This window comes from Salvelinus alpinus, chromosome 23 (assembly GCF_045679555.1).
Source record: "Salvelinus alpinus chromosome 23, SLU_Salpinus.1, whole genome shotgun sequence".
In the NCBI taxonomy this organism is placed as follows: domain Eukaryota; kingdom Metazoa; phylum Chordata; class Actinopteri; order Salmoniformes; family Salmonidae; genus Salvelinus; species Salvelinus alpinus.
The window spans coordinates 6863124-6883134 of record NC_092108.1 but is presented as its reverse complement, the minus strand read 5'-3'; the positions used below and the strand labels follow the sequence as shown (position 1 = coordinate 6883134).

At 42.2% G+C, this 20011-nt stretch overlaps 1 protein-coding gene across 5 annotated transcripts in view; it reads left to right on the top strand.

The window, feature by feature from the left end:
- The window catches only part of LOC139550121 (guanine nucleotide exchange factor VAV3-like), a 102875-nt gene that overhangs the window by 36233 nt on the left and 46631 nt on the right, over window positions 1-20011 (top strand). For 4 of the 5 annotated variants that reach the window (XM_071360762.1, XM_071360767.1, XM_071360765.1 and 1 more), the window contains exons 3-14: window positions 3716-3774; window positions 3940-4005; window positions 6427-6544; window positions 6780-6872; window positions 8277-8345; window positions 8469-8572; window positions 8812-8911; window positions 9131-9226; window positions 11363-11431; window positions 11518-11604; window positions 12075-12160; window positions 12804-12936. In XM_071360762.1, the coding sequence (XP_071216863.1) occupies window positions 3716-3774; window positions 3940-4005; window positions 6427-6544; window positions 6780-6872; window positions 8277-8345; window positions 8469-8572; window positions 8812-8911; window positions 9131-9226; window positions 11363-11431; window positions 11518-11604; window positions 12075-12160; window positions 12804-12936 (1080 nt within the window). The remainder of the gene's footprint in view (window positions 1-3715; window positions 3775-3939; window positions 4006-6426; window positions 6545-6779; window positions 6873-8276; window positions 8346-8468; window positions 8573-8811; window positions 8912-9130; window positions 9227-11362; window positions 11432-11517; window positions 11605-12074; window positions 12161-12803; window positions 12937-20011) is intronic. The other variant, XM_071360763.1, reaches the window with a different exon arrangement.

Here is a 20011-nt window from a genome sequence, read left to right as displayed (position 1 = left end):
CTATGGAAGAGGGTAAGAACCATGAGCCTTCTAGGTTTCGTATTGAAGTCAATGTACCCAGAGGAGGACGGAAACTAGCTGTGAAGAGGCGACTCCGGGATGCTGGCCTTCTAGGCAGAGTTCCTCTGTCCAGTGTCTTTGTTCTATTGCCCATCTTAATCTTTTCTTTTTATTGGCCAGTCTGAGATATGGCTTTTTCTTTGCAACTCTGCCTAGAAGGCCAGCATCCCGGAGTCGCCTCTTCACTGTTGACATTGAGACTGGTGTTTTGCGGTTACTAGTTAATGAAGCTGCCAGTTGAGGACTTGTGAGGCGTCTGTTTCTCAAACTAGACACTCTAATGTACTTGTCCTCTTGCTCAGTTGTGCACCGGGGCCTCCCACTCCTCTTTCTATTCTGGTTAGAGCCTGTTTGCGCTGTTCTGTGAAGGGAGTAGTACACAGCGTTGTACGAGATCTTCAGTTGGTTGGTAATTTCTCGCATGGAATAGCCTTCATTTCTCAGAACAAGAATAGACTGACCAGTTTCAGAAGTCTTTGTTTCTGGCCATTTTGAGCCTGTAATCGAACCCACAAATGCTGATGCTCCAGATACTCAACTAGTCTTAAGAAGGCCAGTTGTATTACTTTTTTAATCAGAACATCAGTTTTCAGCTGTGCTAACATAATTGCAAAAGGGTTATCTGATGATCAATTAGCCTCTTAAAATGATAATCTTGGATTAGCTAACACAACGTGCCATTGGAACACAGGAGTGATGGTTGCTGACAAAGGGGCCTCTGTACGCCTTTGTAGATATTCCATAAGAAATCAGCCATTTCCAGCTACAATAGTCATTTACAACATTAACAATGTCTACACTGTATTTCTGATCAATTTTAATGGACCTTTTTTTTTCAAAAACAAGGGCATTTCTAAGTGACCTCAAACTTTTGAACGATAAATATATAAACTCAGCAAAAAAAGAAACGTCCTCACTGTCAACTGCGTTTATTTTCAGCAAACTTAACATGTGTAAATATTTGTATGAACATAACAAGATTCAACAACTGAGACATAAACTGGACAAGTTCCATAGACATGTGACTAACAGAAATGGAATCATGTGTCCCTGAACAAAGGGGGGGTCAAAATCAAAAGTAACAGTCAGTATCTGGTGTGGCCACCAGCTGTATTAAGTACTGCAGTGCATCTCCTCCTCATGGACTGCACGGGATTTGACAGTTCTTGCTGTGAGATGTTACCCCACTCTGCAAGACTCCTGTCTTGCAGGAAATCTCTTCCCTGTAACGGAAATGTCTTCCCTGTAACGCACGGTGTTGAGATTGCCTGCAAGACAACAAGCTCAGTCCGATGATGCTGTGACACACCGCCCCAGACCATGACGGACCCTCCACCTCCAAATCGATCCCACCCCAGAGTACAGGCCTCGGTGTAACGCTCATTCCTTCGACAATAAACACAAATCTGACTATCACCCCTGGTGAGACAAAACCGCAACTCATCAGTGAATAGCACTTTTTGCCAGTTTTTTGTCTGATCCAGTGACGGTGGGTTTGTGCCCATAGGCGACGTTGTTGCCGGTGATGTCTGGTGAGGACCTGCCTTACAACAGGCCTACAAGCCCTCAGTCCAGCCTCTCTCAAAATTGTGAGAGTTTGAGCATGTGTCCATTAGGCCTATGGATTTTTGGAAGTTGGATAATCTTTGGATGCCGACGTCTGGTTTGTGCCAACCATTTGCCGACCATTTGTTTTTCAACAGGACAATGACCCAAAACACATCCCGGCTCTGTAAGGGCAATTTGACCAAGGAGAGTGATGGATTGCTGCATCAGATGACTTGGCCTCCACAATCACCTGACCTCAACCCACTTGAGATGGTTTGGGATGAGTTGGGCGGCAGAGAGAAGTACAAGCAGCCAACAAGTGCTCAGCATATGTGGGAACTCCTTCAAGAGTGTTGGAAAGAGAATGCCAAGAGTGTGCAAAGCTGTCATGAAAGCAAAGGGTGGCTACTTTGAAGAATCTCAAATATAAATTATATTTTGATTCGTTTAACATTTTTTTCGGTTACTACATGATTCCATATTTTAATTAATTTAGAAAAATGTATAAAACGAGACATTTCTGCTTTAAATGTTTCATTCATTTAGAAAAATGTATAAAAACATAATTCCACTTTGACGTATGGAGTATTGTGTGTAGACCTATGACACAACATCTGAATATAATACATTTTTTATACAGGTTGTAACACAACAAAATGTGGAAGAAGTCAAGGGGTGTGAATACTTTCTGAAGGCTCTGTAACATTGCAATTGTATAGCTAATAGGCTAATGTGTTTGTAGATGCACCGAGGTGAATGAACCTGTAGCAGTCAAGGTGATAATGGCTGGGGTCATTTTGGCTGTTCTCTAAATAGCATTTTAAAGTGTTTTAATTGTATAGAAATGCAGAAAACGAGATTGAACTTTCACTCTCGGTTCACCGTGGTTACGGCCATGTTTAATTTTTTTGTTCATGTTTTTAACTGTAATGTATCTGTGTTAATATTGAGTTAGAGTGTTTGGTCTAGACAACGGCTGCCCTCCTGCAGTTATTAACCTAGTTTACTACTCTCAGTTAACTAGAATCAATATGTATCCTAGTTTTCATTGATGAGGACAGACGCCTCGGGCCAGTCGTTTGTTTTTGGGCACCAAGGATAAAGGCAGAATATACACATTAGACGTTATTTGGCATTTATATGAAAGTGCTGCAGTAATAGTAAAAAGCTCAAGGACACACAGATACACACACACACACACACACACACACACACACACACACACACACACACACACACACACACACACACACACACACACACACACACACACACACACACACACACACACACACACACACACACACACACACTTCCTGAGATGTATGCGAATTTAGCTTTGGATTTTAACCACTTCCTCCAGTGAGGGGCTCAGTGAGAGGCTCAGTGAGGGGCTCAGTGAGGGGCTCAGTGAGAGGCTCAGTGAGGGGCTCAGTGAGAGGCTCAGTGAGAGGCTCAGTGAGAGGCTCAGTGAGAGGCTCAGTGAGGGGCTCAGTGAGGGGCTCAGTGAGAGGCTCAGTGAGGGGCTCAGTGAGGGGCTCAGTGAGGGGCTCAGTGAGGGGCTCAGTGAGGGGCTCAGTGAGGGGCTCTCAGCTCAGTGAGGGGCTCAGTGAGAGGCTCAGTGAGGGGCTCAGTGAGGGGCTCAGTGAGAGGCTCAGTGAGGGGCTCAGTGAGGGGCTCAGTGAGAGGCTCAGTGAGGGGCTCAGTGAGGGGCTCAGTGAGAGGCTGGCGTATATCTGTGGTCAGCACACTTTACTCAGATGTGAGATAGATAATTGTTTGTTCGTATTTTTTTTTTTAACTATGTAAAACAGCTACATCTAGGTAGCCTAGTGGGTAGAGCATTGGACCAGTAACCGAAAGGTTGCTGGATCGAATTCCCGAGCTGACAAATCAGTCAATCAAGTCGTTCTGCCCCTGAACAAGGCAGTTAACCCCACTGTTCCCCGTTAGGAATTTGTTATTAACTGACTTGCCAAGTTAAATAAAGGTGACATTATTTATTTTTTGTTGTTGAAAAAAAAAAGAATCATAACTTTCTGATCAGTACTTCACATTCATATCTATTGAATCCACTTCATTCACGTCTCTTCTTCTCTCCCGCCAGGTGATGGATGCTCTGTCCACGCTTTCCTACTCCACGGTCGCGCAACAGGCAGGAATCAAGTACGTCTCACTTATATTTCAACCCAAACAAAGTGTGACACTGGGGCTCAATGATGTCGTGTGGAGTCATCACTTCAGCTGTTTTTTTTAGTTTTTTTTTACCAACATGACATTTAGTTGATGATGTGTACTATCTGGGATACTTCCCCCCTTTTTTTTTGACAGGCCCTTTCCAACAGAGGAGAGTCTGAAAGACGAGGATATTTACAGTCATCTGAAGGACCTGATTGAGTAAGTCTGTTGATCTCTCCATATGGACATTTCATTTAATCTATCCATATATTCCATTGATAAACAGTATGTACATTTGAAGTCGGAAGTTTACATAAATCTTAGCCAAATACATTTAAACTCAGTTTTTCACAATTCCTGACATTTAATCCTAGTAAAAATTCCCTGTCTAAGGTCAGTTATGATCACCACTTTATTTTAAGAATGTGAAATGTCAGAATAATAGTAGAGAGAATGATTTATTTCAGCTTTTATTTCTTTCATCACATTCCCAGTGGGTCAGAAGTTTACATACACTCAATTAGTATTTGGTAGCATTGCCTTTAAATTATTTAACTTGGGTCAAACGTTTTGGGTAGCCTTCCACAAGCTTCCCACAATAAGTTGGGTGAATTTTGGCCCATTCCTCCTGACTGAGATGGTGTAACTGAGTCAGGTTGGTAACTCTCCTTGCTAACACACGCTTTTTCAGTTCTGCCCACAAATGTTCTATAGGATTGAGGTCAGGGCTTTGTGATGGCCACTCCAATACCTTGACTTTGTTGTCCTTAAGCCATTTTGCCACAACTTTGGAAGTATGCTTGGGGTCATTGTCCACTTGGAAGACCCATTTGCAACCAAGCTTTAACTTCCTGACTGATATCTTGAGACGTTGCTTCAATATATCCACATAATTTCCCCCCCTCATGATGCCATCTATTTTGTGAAGTGCACCAGTCCCTCCTACAGCAAAGCACCCCCACAACATGATGCTGCCACCCCCGTGCTTCACGGTTGGGATGGTATTCTTCGGCTTGCAAGCCTCCCTCTTTTTCCTCCAAACAGTTCCATTTTCGTTTCATCAGACCAAAGGACATTTCTTCAAAAAGTAAGATCTTTGTCCCCATGTGCAGTTGCAAACCGTAGTCTGGCTTTTTTATGGCGGTTTTGGAGCAGTGGCTTCTTCCTTGCTGAGCGGCCTTTCAGGTTATGTCGATATAGGACTCATTTTACTGTGGATATAGATACTTTTGTACCGGTTTCCTCCAGCATCTTCACAAGGTCCTTTGCTGTTGTTCTGGGATTGATTTGCACTTTCCGCACCAAAGTACGTTCATCTCTTGGAGACAGAACGCCTCTCCTTCCTGAGCGGTATGACGGCTGCGTGGTCCCATAGTGTTTATACTTGTGTACTATTGTTTGTACAGATGAACGTAGTACCTTCAGGCGTTTGGAAATTGCTCCCAAGGATGAACCAGAGTTGTGGAGGTCAGCAATTTTTGATCTTGACTGATTTCTTTTGATTTTCCCATGATGTCAAGCCAAGAGGCACAGAGTTTGAAGTTAGGCCTTGAAATACATCCACAGGTACACCTCCAATTGACTCAAATTATGTCAATTAGCCTATTAGAAGCTTCTAATGCCATGACATAATTTTCTGGAATTTTCCAACCTGTTTAAAGGCACAGTCAACTTAGTGTATGTAAACTTCTGACCCACTGTAATTGTGATACAGTGCATTATAATTGAAACAATCTATCTGTAAACAATTGTTGGAGACAGACAGACAGACAGCGAAAGAGACAGAGAGAGAGAGAGATAGACAGACAGACAGTGAGACAGTGAGACAGACAGACAGACAGACAGACAGTGAGACAGACAGACAGACAGACAGTGAGACAGTGAGACAGACAGTGAGACAGACAGACAGACAGTGAGACAGACAGTGAGACAGTGAGACAGACAGTGAGACAGACAGACAGACAGACAGACAGACAGTGAGACAGACAGTGAGACAGACAGTGAGACAGACAGACAGACAGACAGACAGTGAGACAGACAGTGAGACAGACAGTGAGACAGACAGACAGACAGACAGACAGACAGACAGACAGACAGACAGACAGACAGACAGACAGACAGACAGTGAGACAGTGAGACAGACAGACAGACAGTGAGACAGACAGACAGACAGACAGTGAGACAGACAGTGAGACAGACAGTGAGACAGACAGTGAGACAGACAGTGAGACAGACAGACAGACAGACAGACAGTGAGACAGACAGACAGACAGACAGACAGTGAGACAGACAGTGAGACAGACAGTGAGACAGACAGACAGACAGACAGACAGACAGACAGACAGACAGACAGACAGACAGACAGACAGACAGACAGACAGACAGACAGACAGACAGACAGACAGATTGCGTGTAAGGCACAGATGGTTTGATTAGACTTGAGATTGATCCCACTTAGCAGACTTGACGTACTGCGTAGTGTATATGTCTGCCTGTGAAACAGCACCCCCCTGTGGAAAACCATGACAAAGCACCTGGGACGATGTTTGGATTGAGGCAGTTCCTTCACCTACCCTCTCTTTAGCTTTACAAAGGCCTCATCTCAAAGAGAGTGTGTGTGCGGGCCTGTTTGTGTGTCAGTGAGAACGTTCTAGAGGATGAGGAAGAGTTGTATGCTCCAGTCTACGGGTTGGATGACACCGATGAAGGAGGAGAGATCTATGAAGACCTGATGAAGACCGAACAGCACCCTACACTGGTACACTCACTCACTCACTCACTCACTCACTCACTCACTCACTCACTCACTCACTCACTCACTCACACACACACACACACACACACACTCACACACTCACCACGAAAAAACACACGATAATGTTACTGAAATATATTTTGTAACAGACCTTGAGCAGTATGTGTTTTTTTCCCCCTCCCCCCCCCAAAAAAACTAATTGGGACCAAAAGTTTACTATACATGTTCTTCCCTACAGAAGCAGGCTGAGCAGAATGTGAGAAGCTGCTGCCTCTCAGAGATCAAACAAACAGAGGAGAGATACACAGAGACCCTGGAGTCTATAGAGAAGGTAAGAGTTACACAGAGACCCTGGAGTCTGTAGAGAAGGAGAGAGATACACAGAGACCCTGGAGTCTGTAGAGAAGGAGAGAGATACACAGAGACCCTGGAGTCTATAGATAAGGAGAGAGATACACAGAGACCCTGGAGTCTATAGAGAAGGAGAGAGATACACAGAAACCCTGGAGTCTATAGAGAAGGTAAGAGTTACAGAGAGACCCTGGAGTCTATAGAGAAGGAGAGAGATACACAGAGACCCTGGAGTCTATAGAGAAGGAGAGAGATACACAGAGACCCTGGAGTCTATAGAGAAGGAGAGAGATACACAGAGACCCTGGAGTCTATAGAGAAGGAGAGAGATACACAGAGACCTTGGAGTCTATAGAGAAGGAGAGAGATACACAGAGACCCTGGAGTCTATAGAGAAGGTAAGAGTTACAGAGAGACCCTGGAGTCTATAGAGAAGGAGAGAGATACACAGAGACCCTGGAGTCTATAGAGAAGGAGAGAGATACACAGAGACCCTGGAGTCTATAGAGAAGGAGAGAGTTACAGAGACCCTGGAGTCTGTAGAGAAGGAGAGAGATACACAGAGACCCTGGAGTCTATAGAGAAGGAGAGAGATACACAGAGACCCTGGAGTCTATAGAGAAGGAGAGAGATGCACAGAGACCCTGAAGTCTATAGAGAAGGAGAGAGATACACAGAGACCCTGGAGTCTATAGAGAAGGTAAGAGTTACAGAGAGACCCTGGAGTCTATAGAGAAGGAGAGAGATACACAGAGACCCTGGAGTCTATAGAGAAGGAGAGAGATACACAGAGACCCTGGAGTCTATAGAGAAGGAGAGAGATACACAGAGACCCTGGAGTCTATAGAGAAGGTAAGAGTTACAGAGAGACCCTGGAGTCTATAGAGAAGGAGAGAGATACACAGAGACCCTGGAATCTATAGAGAAGGAGAGAGATACAGAGACCCTGGAGTCTATAGAGAAGGAGAGAGATGCACAGAGACCCTGGAGTATTTAGAGAAGGAGAGAGTTACACAGAGACCCTGGAGTCTATAGAGAAGGAGAGAGTTACAGAGACCGTGGAGTCTGTAGAGAAGGAGAGAGTTACACAGAGACCATGGAGTCTATAGAGAAGGAGAGAGTTACACAGAGACCTTGTAGAGCTTACATAGAGATGCCGTGCAGACTGCAGTCTAGCTGCTACTCTGTAGATGTCATGCAGACTGCAGTATTTGTGGTTTGCAGTCAGTCCTGATATGAGTGGTTGCTCCAAGCCTCATGACCTGAACAGGAAACTCCTGGTCCTGTATATATATATGTATATATGTGACTGATATAATCTGAGCCTGAGGTGGAAGTGATAAAGTCACGTCTTCATTTTTGTTCTAAACTTCTTTTTTCACAGTACTTCTTGAATCCCCTGAAGAAATTTTTCTCTGCGGCAGAAATCGACAAGGTTTTCGTCAACATCCCTGTAAGAACACGGCCCGAACTCTCATCTTTACACAAATGGCGTCTTTACTGGGGTAGACTTGAGTTTAAGAGTTACGAACATGTTGTAATGTACACCGTCTGATCTCTCTCTCTCTGTTCACAGGATCTGGTGAAAGTCCATAAGAGTCTGATGGTGGAGGTGCAAGAGTCCATTCTCAACAAGAACGCCTTAAACCTCTACCAGATCTTCATTGCCTATAAGGACAGGTTGGCCTTTGTCATTAATAACACGTTCTCTAATGGTGTTTACATACATACACAAAAAAATGACAATAAATAGCCTATTGTAATGTCTCGTATAACAGTTAGTCAGAAGAATATAAATCAGAATCTGGAAAATATCAGAAACATTTCTTCAGGGGGATTCAGGAAGTACTGGAACTGGCTGCTACTCAAATTCACGTATCAAGTATTCAAGTGTCATGTACTTTCCTTCTGCTTTGCAGGTTACTCATTTATGGAATCTACTGCAGCCACGTTGAGGTATCCATCACAGTGTTGGACTTCATCTGTAAGGAGAAAGAGGACGTTCGACTGAAGCTAGAGGTGAGACCTGTTGTTTTTTGATACAGTCTAAAGGGTAAAGGCAACATGGCGGCGAATTATTGAATAGTGGTGAATGATTATTGATTATTATTGAATATGGTGAATGATCTGAGGAACTAGCCTCGGCATGACCAAACAGTGATGTTGCCTAGCGATCTCTCGTGTACCTGTTAATGTAATACTTCATATCCTAATTCGTTGGGTTGTTATTGTTCCCAGGAATGTTCTAAAAGAGCCAACAATGGGAAGTTCACTCTGAGAGATCTACTGGTGGTTCCCATGCAGAGAGTCCTCAAATACCATCTCCTACTACAGGTATGTTTACCACAGACACTATACACTAGACACTCTCACAACCACTGTTAGGGGGCTGTGATATACATTTCCACTGGAGGGCGACAGACTCCACGTCTTTTCTCTCTCCACTTTCATACTTCCCTCTCTGAGGAGGGAGAGGGAGAGGGAGAGGGAGAGGGAGAGGGAGAGGGAGAGGGGGAGGGGGAGGGAGAGGGAGAGGGAGAGGGAGAGGGAGAGGGAGAGGGAGAGGGAGAGGGAGAGAATATTTGTTTATTTGGATCCCCATTATGTGTTGCTTAGAGAGGGGTAGCTTTCAGCAGTCTTTTAGAAATAAGGAGAACAAAAGCTCAGATTTCAAAGGAACTGGACATTTGAGTCTTGGCAGGACTCCAGCGGGCTGAACTGCATGTATTTAGCAAGCAGACACAGTGATATCCAAGCAGACACAGTGATATCCAAGCAGACACAGTGATATCCAAGCAGACACAGTGATATCACAGTGATATCCAAGCAGACACAGTGATATCCAAGTTGGAACAGTGATATCGGGGTGGCAGCGTAGCCTAGTGTGTTGGATCGCTAGAGTGTTGGACTAGTAACCGCAAGGTTGCAAGTTCGAATCCCTGAGCTGACAAGGTACAAATCTGTCATTCTACCCTTGAACAAGGCAGTTAACCCACTGTTCCTAGGCTGTCAAATAAGAATTTGTTCTTAACTGACTTGCCTGGTTAAATAAAGGTAAAAAAATATATATCCACGCAGTGATATCCAAGCAGACGCAGTGATATCCAAGCAGACGCAGTGATATCCAAGCAGACGCAGTGATATCCAAGCAGACGCAGTGATATCCAAGCAGACGCAGTGATATCCAAGCAGACACAGTGATATCCCAGCAGACACAGTGATATCCAAGGAGACACAGTGATATCCAAGCAGACACAGTGATATCCAAGCAGACACAGTGATATCCAAGCAGACGCAGTGATATCCAAGCAGACGCAGTGATATCCAAGCAGACGCAGTGATATCCCAGCAGACGCAGTGATATCCCAGCAGACGCAGTGATATCCCAGCAGACACAGTGATATCCAAGCAGACACAGTGATATCCAAGGAGACACAGTGATATCCAAGCAGACACAGTGATATCCCAGCAGACACAGTGATATCCAAGCAGACACAGTGATATCCAAGCAGACACAGTGATATCCCAGCAGACACAGTGATATCCAAGGAGACACAGTGATATCCAAGCAGACACAGTGATATCCAAGCAGACACAGTGATATCCAAGCAGACACAGTGATATCCAAGCAGACGCAGTGATATCCAAGCAGACGCAGTGATATCCCAGCAGACACAGTGATATCCCAGCAGACACAGTGATATCCCAGCAGACACAGTGATATCCAAGGAGACACAGTGATATCCAAGCAGACACAGTGATATCCCAGCAGACACAGTGATATCCAAGCAGACACAGTGATATCCAAGCAGACACAGTGATATCCCAGCAGACACAGTGATATCCAAGCAGAGGCAGTGATATCCAAGCAGAGGCAGTGATATCCCAGCAGAAACAGTGATATCCCAGCAGACACAGTGATATCCAAGCAGACACAGTGATATCCAAGCAGACACAGTGATATCCAAGCAGACACAGTGATATCCAAGCAGACACAGTGATATCCCAGCAGACACAGTGATATCCAAGCAGAGGCAGTGATATCCAAGCAGAGGCAGTGATATCCCAGCAGAAACAGTGATATCCCAGCAGACACAGTGATATCCCAGCAGACACAGTGATATCCAAGCAGACACAGTGATATCCAAGCAGACACAGTGATATCCCAGCAGACACAGTGATATCCAAGCAGACACAGTGATATCCCAGCAGACACAGTGATATCCAAGCTGGAGCAGTGGGAGGAGTTCAGGTTCATCACGGCTTGGTTTCACTTTCATGCTGTTATAAAATCAATATGATTTTGTTGTGTAGTCCCCTGTAGGCAAACGTCATAGGAAAAGGACTGTCCTGTAGTGTAAATCCAGGATAATTGTGTGTTAATCTAAACCTAATCTTAATCTAAACAATGTGAAGCTGAGCCTGTGTGTGACTATTACTGGTGATTTCCCTGTTGTCTCTGTCTGTTAGGAGCTGCTCAAACACACCTCCGACGCAGCCGACAAGAACAACCTGAAGATGGCTCTGGATGCCATGAAGGTAATCATCCCGTCTCTCTTCTTCTCTTACTAGACTACAATCAGAGAATAGACACTAAACGTTGGACTGTGTGTGTGTTGACCCAGGACTTGGCTCAGTATGTCAACGAGGTGAAGAGAGACAAGGAGACTCTGAAGGAGATCGACCAGTATCAACGTTCCATCGAGAACCTGGTAACATAAATCATCAGGATTAGACACATCAATTTGTTTCTATTGTTGTCCAAAGTGCAATGCGTTCCCAGACACATACCGTACTAGTCCTCCTGACCCACACTGAACATGATCTCACTGATATCATATTAACCACCTCCTCCCATTACCTCCCCTTACCTCCTCCCATTACCTTCCCACACACCCCTCCCATTACCTCCCCTTACCCCCCTCCCATTACCCCACTTCCATTTCCTCCCCTTACCCCCCTCCTATTACCCCCACCTCCCATTACCTTCCCATAACCCCTCCCATTATCTCCCAATACCTCCCTCCCATTGCCTTCCATTATCCCCCTCTCATGACTTCCCCTTACCCCCTCCCATTATCTCCCCTTACCCCCCTCCCATTATCTCCCCTCCCATTACCTTCCCTTATCCCCCTCTCATTACCTTCCCTTACTCCCATCCCATTCCCTCCCCTCCCTGAAGAACCAGCCCCTTGAGAGCTACGGACGGCCCAAGGGGGACGGAGAGGTCCGCATGGTGTCTAATGTTGACAAGAAGAAACAGGACAGGTGAGATGGGATCAGGAAAGGCAGACTGACTACAGGCTGGTTTCCCAAACCGGGTGACTACAGGCTGGTTTCCCAGACCCAGTGACTACAGGCTGGTTCCCCAGACCCTGTGACTACTGACTACAGGCTGGTTTCCCAGACCCGGTGACTACTGACTACAGGCTGGTTCCCCAGACCCAGTGACTACAGGCTGGTTTCCCAGACCCAGTGACTACTGACTACAGGCTGGTTTCCCAGACCCAGTGACTACTGACTACAGGCTGGTTTCCCAGACCCAGGGACTACTGACTATAGGCTGGTTTCCCAGACCCAGGCACTACTAACTACAGACTGATTTCCCAGACCCAGTGACTACTAACTACAGGCTGGTTTCCCAGACGCAGTGACTACTGACTACAGGCTGGTTTCCCAGACCCACTGACTATAGGCTGGTTTCCCAGACCCAGGGACTACAGGCTGGTTTCCCAGACCCAGGGACTACTGACTACAGGCTACTGACTACTACTGACTACTAACTAGCATGTGTGGCTTTCTCAGGCTTCATTATATGGACAGCATGTAAAACAACGTAGGAACTTCTTTATGTGTAAAATGACAGAATACACACTGTAAATGAACTTGTATGAACTTGTTTTGGGCGCAGACATATCTTCCTGTTTGACGGGGCTGTGATCGTCTGTAAGAGACGAGGAGACAACTATGAGATGAAGGATGTCATCGATCTCAACTACTTTAAGATCACCAACAACCCCACCCAGGATAGAGAGAGCAAGAAGGTCAGTCCGCCACAGCCAGGAGACATGCGCAGACCTTTGGAGGGGCATGTGCTCAAAGGGAAAAAAGCCCTCCCCCCTCAACCCTCCTCCACAACAACAACAAAGTTTAGCCCAAATTCCTTGCATTCATAATTCTCTACTGTTCAAGGAAAATAGGGGAGGGCTATCAGCTGATCATAGCGACTGTAGAAAATGTAAATCAGCTAACTACTTTGTATTTAACCTTTATTTAACTAGGCAAGAACAAATTCTTATTTACAATGACGGCCTACCAAAAGACAAAAGGGGGCTGGGATAAAAAAAAAAAAAAAAAATATAGGACAAAACACACATCACGACACCACAACACTACATAAAGAGAGACCTAAAAACAACAACATAGCAAGGCAGCAACACAAGACAACACAGCATGGTAGCAAAACAACGTAGCAAAAACAACATAACAACAACATGGTAGCAACACAACATGGCAGCAGCACAACATGGCAGCAGCACAAAACATGGTACAAACATTATTGGGCACAGATAGCAGCACAAAGGGCAACAAGGTATAGACAACAATACATCAGGAGAAACAGCTAGCTAACTGTTAGCTATGCTGTTGTAACAATTAACCTACTCTTTACCTGTGATTGGAGTTTGTTCTGCTGCTAACATCTACATTGAAGGCCTACGAAAAAAAGGTTAAATTGAACCCTTTCCTGTCTCTGACCACGAGAGATGACATACAACAACAAAAAGCAGCCAGTGTGCCACTACTGCCACTGCTGGTCTTGCTAGTTTGATGAGCAATTCTTTACAGTACAGAAGATAAGAAACTAAAAGTAATATAACAATTCTCTGGATAAAAAACAAATGCTACCAATCTCAGAGGGCTCTAAGGTTGCCTACCCTGTTGGCTTTCTATCTGTCTACCTGCCTGGCCTAACCCTAACACTTACCTTCACCAACAACCCTGACCAACAGCCCCGTCCAGGATAGAGAGAGCAGTTGGCGAAAATGTTAATGATGATAATATAGGATGTTAATATAGGATGTTAATATACGGCGATGTCAAATCAAATCATGTTAATACAGGGTGATGTAAACCTCTACAGGATCGGTGTCCCGACCTCGGGACGGTTAAGCTAACGTAGGCTAATGCGATTAGCATGAGGTTATAAGTAACAAGATCATTTCCCAGGACGTAGACATACAGTGGTTCATCCTTTAAAAGTTGCAGTGTACTGCGGCGCAGCTTGCATGGTGCCGCAGAATTCTATGGCACGTTATTTAAGTGCCAACCACTGGTACCATTAATGCTAGTTAGTGCTAGTTTTACCACCAGAGGGCATTTTTGAGAAGCATTTTATAGCCTTCAATCGTGGCTGTATTAGAGAATTTATAGAATGTAAGAGAATGAGAATGTAAGAACATAGTATATGGGACTGATTTTAAGAAGTGTTGCTTCATGAATTGAATTAATATTATGGTGTTTTTATTCCAAGAAAAACAAAAAACACTCTGGGTTTCCGTTAGGATGGAATGGAAAATATGGCGCTGTACAACGTGACAGTTGGGAGTACAGTACTGGGCTATTTAGCTAAAGAATCCCAGTGTCGTGCGGGCACGCGGGAGACCGGGGTTCAATTCCCCAACAGGGAGGAAGGAGTAGGTTATTCTTGTAAATAAGAATTTGTTCTTAACTGACTTGCCTAGTTAAATAAAGGTTACATTAGAGCATAACATTTATACACCCTAATTTTCTAATTCTAGTCTAACCAATACCCAAACAGAGATTCAGTGAAAATAAAAATCTCATTGATTTATCAAGACCAGTCCCCATGCTTGTCTCAGAGCAGCGCGAAACAGTGTTAAAATAGTTGTAGGCTTTTGCTTCAAATCCTATTGCTTCTATCTTCAATATGCTCTTTAAATAAATAAGACCTACACCACTTTTAACAGCACATTACTCAACACTCTGAGCTCGTGCACGGAGGGCTGCAGTAACGATATGCGGACCTCCACACGGAGCCCCCATCAGGGCCCCTCACCGGAGCAGTATCATACAAGATACTGCAATAGACCATAATGGGCTATTATAATACTGTACATTGTGTCCAGGTTAGGATAACCAAAACAATTATTTGTTTAAGACTATCAGAAAGAATGTTGTACTTATTTATTTTGATCTAAAGCCATGAATGTCACTCAGCTTTATGTAGGTGCCGGCTGTATGACTGTGTCATCAACTTGATAATATATAACGATATTTTGGAGGTTATATAATTTTCAAAAATTATGAAAGAGAGTGATTGTAATCTGAATAAAGGCCAAAATAATATTTGTAAGGCCAAAACATTTATTTCTGTTTTTAGAGGGAGAGAAACACTGGGCCAATTGTGCGCCGCCCATAAAGGCCAAAATATACAGGAACGCTAACAAAAATAATTTGCAGAAACTCGTTATTGAAGACGGAGTCATCTATGATTCTCCTTATTATATTTGAAAAGAAGCTAAATATTTTAGACAGATGTTCTCTTTTCAGTCTCATCCTCTCACACTGAATGAAGATTACGGTAAGGAATTATTTCCAAATAATAAAAAAAATTGAAAATTAACAAATGTACAGAAATATCAGTGTGAAGGCCAAATTACAGAGGAATAACTTTTTGAAGCTATTAAATCCTTTCAGTCTGGAAAACCCCCAGGGCTTGATAGCATACCGGTAGAGGTATATCAAGTCTTTTTTGATATACTAAAAGCTCCATTGTTAGATTGTTTTAACCTCTCTGGTATAAGTGGGACGCTAATGTCCCACCTCGACAACAGCCAGTGAAATTGCAGGGCGCCAAATTCAAATCAACAGAAATCCCATAATTATAATTCCTCTAACATACAAGACTTATACACCATTTTATAGATCAACTTCTTGTTAATCCAACCACAGTGTCAGATTTCAAAAAGGCTTTATGGCAAAAGCACACCATGCGATTATGTTAGGTCAGCGCCTAGCCACGGAAAACCATACAGCCATTTTCCAACCAAGGAGGTGTCACAAAAGTCAGAAATAGCATTCAAATTAATCACTAACCTTTGATGATCTTCATCAGATGGCACTCCCAGGACTCCATGTTACACAATAAATGTTTATTTTGTTCGATAATGTCCATCTTTATGTCCAAAAACCTCCGTTTTGTTGGTGCGTTTAGTTCAGTAATCCAAAGGCAGAAAGCACGCTCTCAACATCTAGACGAAAAGTAAAAAAGTACAGTAAAAGTTCGTAGAAACAATCAAACGATGTTTAAAATCAATCCTCAGGTTGTTTTTGTCATAAATAATCAATAATATTTCAACCGGACAAAAGCTTTGTCACTAGAAAAGGAGAAACAAGAAAGGCGCGTTCTCGATCACGCGGTGGACTCATGTCTGGAAATTTCCACTGTCCACTCTTTGAAAGTGCTGTATCTCCCTCATTTTTCAGAGTAAAAGCCTGAAACAATGCCGAAAGACTGGCCACATGTAGAAGAAGCCATAGAGATCGTGAACTGGGTCCTAAGTCTTTGTATGGTGGATAGGCTTTCAATGGAAAAACAGCCTTTCAAAATAATAGTACTTCCTGGATGGATTTTCCTCAGGTTTTCGCCTGCCATATCAGTTATGTTATATGCACAGACATTATTTTAACAGTTTTGGAAACTTTAGAGCGTTTTCTATCCAAATCTACTAATTATATGCATATCCTAGCTTCTGGGCCCGAGTAGCAGGCAGTTTAATTTGGGCACGCTTTTCATCCAAAATTCCGAATGCTGCCCCCTATCCCAGTGAAGTTTTAACCACTCCTATAGAAATGGTAGTCTGTCAGGTACTCAGCAGGAAGGTCTGATTTCTCTATTATTAAAACAAGACCCAGATGGCAAATATAAAGATCCAGTCTATCTAAAAAAAACTGGAGGCCCCTTACACTTCAATGTTGTGATGCAAAAATACTATCGAAGTGCATAGCACTCTGAATTAAAAGGGTTTCACCAGGTATTGTTCTTCCTGATCAGACAGGTTTTTTACAAGGACGATACATTGGAAATAATATACGACAACTACTAGAAATAATAGAACATCATGAAACATCTAAGAAGCCAGGCCTGGTATTTATAGCAGGGATGTTAATATAGGGGATGTTAATATCAGGGGATGTTAATATAGGATGTTAATATAGGGGGTGGGGTTAATATCAGGGGATGTTAATATAGGATGTTAATATAGGATGTTAATATAAGGGGGTGTTAATATAGGGGGATGTTAAAACCTTTCTAGGACACACGGAACCCCCCCACAACATTCCGCTGAAAAGGCAGCGCAGGAAATTCAAAAATATTTTTTTTAAATATGTAGCTTTCACACATTAACAAGTCCAATACAGCAAATGAAAGATAAACATCTTGTTAATCTACCCATCGTGTCCGATTAAAAAAATGCTTTTCCCGCCAAAACACAACATATGATTATGTTAGATCACCACCAAGTTCAAAAAACACACAGCCATTTTCCCAGCCAAAGATAGGAGTCACAAAATCAGAAATAGAGATAAAATTAATCACTAACCTTTGATGATCTTCATCAGATGACACTCATAGGACATCATGTTACACAATACATGTATTTTTTGTTCGATAATGTGCATATCTATATCCAAAAATCTTAGTTTACATTGGCGCCATGTTCAGAAATGCCTCCAAAATATCTGGAGAAATTGCAGAGAGCCACATCTAATAACATAAATACTCATCATAAACTTTGATGAAAGATACATGTTTCACATATAATTAAAGATACACTGGTTCTTAATGCAACCGCTGTGTCAGATTTCAAAAAAACTTTACGGAAAAAGCACACCATGCAATAATCTGAGACGGCGCTCAGATAAAAACTAAATTTCTCCACCATGTTGGAGTCAACAGAAATACAAAATTACATCATAAATATTCCCTTACCTTTGATAATCTTCATCAGAATGCACTCCCAGGAATCCTAGTTCGACAATAAATTGTTGTTTTGTTCGATAATGTCAGATATTTATGTCCAAATAGCTACTTTTGCTAGCGCGTTTAGTACACATATCCAAACGCTCGTGCAAGTCATGCATAACGTCGGACGAAAACTTCAAAAAGTTATATCACAGGTCGAATAAACTTGTCAAAGTAAGTAGAGAATCAATCTTCAGGATGTTGTTATCATATATACCCAATAACGTTCCAACCGGAGCATTCCTTCGTGTCTGTATAAGTTATGGAACGCAAGGCGATATCATGTGGAATGCGCATGACCAGGAACTGGCAATCTGCCAGACCACTGACTCATTCCCCTCTCATCCGGCCCCACAACACAGTATAAACTTCATTCAACGTTCTACCGACTGTTGACATCTAGTGGAAGGCGTAGGAAGTGCAAACAAATCCATATCTTCCTGGGATTTGAATAGGCGATGAGTTGAAAAACAACCAGATGTTAATGTAGGATTATAATATAAGAAATTAATATAGGGTGTGTTAATATAGGGGGTGTTAATATAGGATGTTAATAAAGGTGGATGTTAATATAGGGGGTGTTAATATGGGATGATAATATAAGGGGATGTTAATATAGGATGATAATATAGGATGTTAATAAAGGTGGATGTTAATATAGAGGATGTTAATATCGGATGATAATTGGAGGGGATGTTAATATAGGGTGTGTTAATATAGGGGGTGTTAATATAGGATGTTAATAAAGGTGGATGTTAATATAGGGGATGTTAATATTGGATGATAATATAAGGGGATGTTAATATAGGATGATAATATAAGGGGATGTTAATATAGGATGATAATATAAGGGGGTGTTAATATAGGATGATAATATAAGGGGGTGTTAATATAGGATGATAATATAAGGGGATGTTAATATAGGATGATAATATAAGGGGGTGTTAATATAGGATGATAATATAAGGGGATGTTAATATAGGATGATAATATAAGGGGATGTTAATATCGGATGATAATATAAGGGGATGTTAATATAGGATGATAATATAAGGGGGTGTTAATATAGGATGATAATATAAGGGGGTGTTAATATAGGATGATAATATAAGGGGATGTTAATATAGGATGATAATATAAGGGGGTGTTAATATAGGATGATAATATAAGGGGATGTTAATATAGGATGATAATATAAGGGGATGTTAATATCGGATGATAATATAAGGGGATGTTACTATCGGATGATAATATAAGGGGGTGTTAATATAGGATGATAATATAAGGGGATGTTAATATCGGATGATAATATAAGGGGATGTTACTATCGGATGATAATATAAGGGATGTTAATATAGGATGATAATATAAGGGGATGTTAATATAGGATGATAATATAGGATGATAAACTGTCTGGGAGGTATGAGTATTTGTAGATAAAAGTGCATAATTGGCGTACATTAATGTCATAAATATAGAAGATATTGAGTTTCTTAATGTAGCTAGGTAATTAGAGGAGGTGGCTAGTCTTGCATATTTATGATGTATAATTTGTGTAGGTAGAAGGCATATGTTCTGGCCTGACAATATTACAGTAAATTAGATATTTGTAAATTAATTTATGGTATTGAGTTAGGAAGCAAGCCTGATCAACCTAACCACCCCATCTTTCTGATGATACCAACAGATTTCATAATTTTGCTACAGACAAATTGAATATGATCCTTTTCAGAGGAATCTAAAAACTATTATTGCGCACAGAGTGAGTCCATGTAACTTATTATGTGAATTACTAAGCACATATTTAGTCGTTCTATAACTTATTTAGTCTTGCTATAACAAAGGGGTTGAATACTTATTGACTCAAGACATTTCAGATTTCCATATTTAATGTTTTTTTATTTATTTATTTTTTATAAAAAACATAATTCCGCTTTGACATTATCGGCCAGTGACCCCCCCAAAAATCGACATTTTATCAATTTAAAATGAATTCTTTAACAACAAAATGTGTAAAAAGTCAAAGGGTGTGAATACTTTCTGAAGGCTCTGTATGTGTGTGTTTGTGTGTG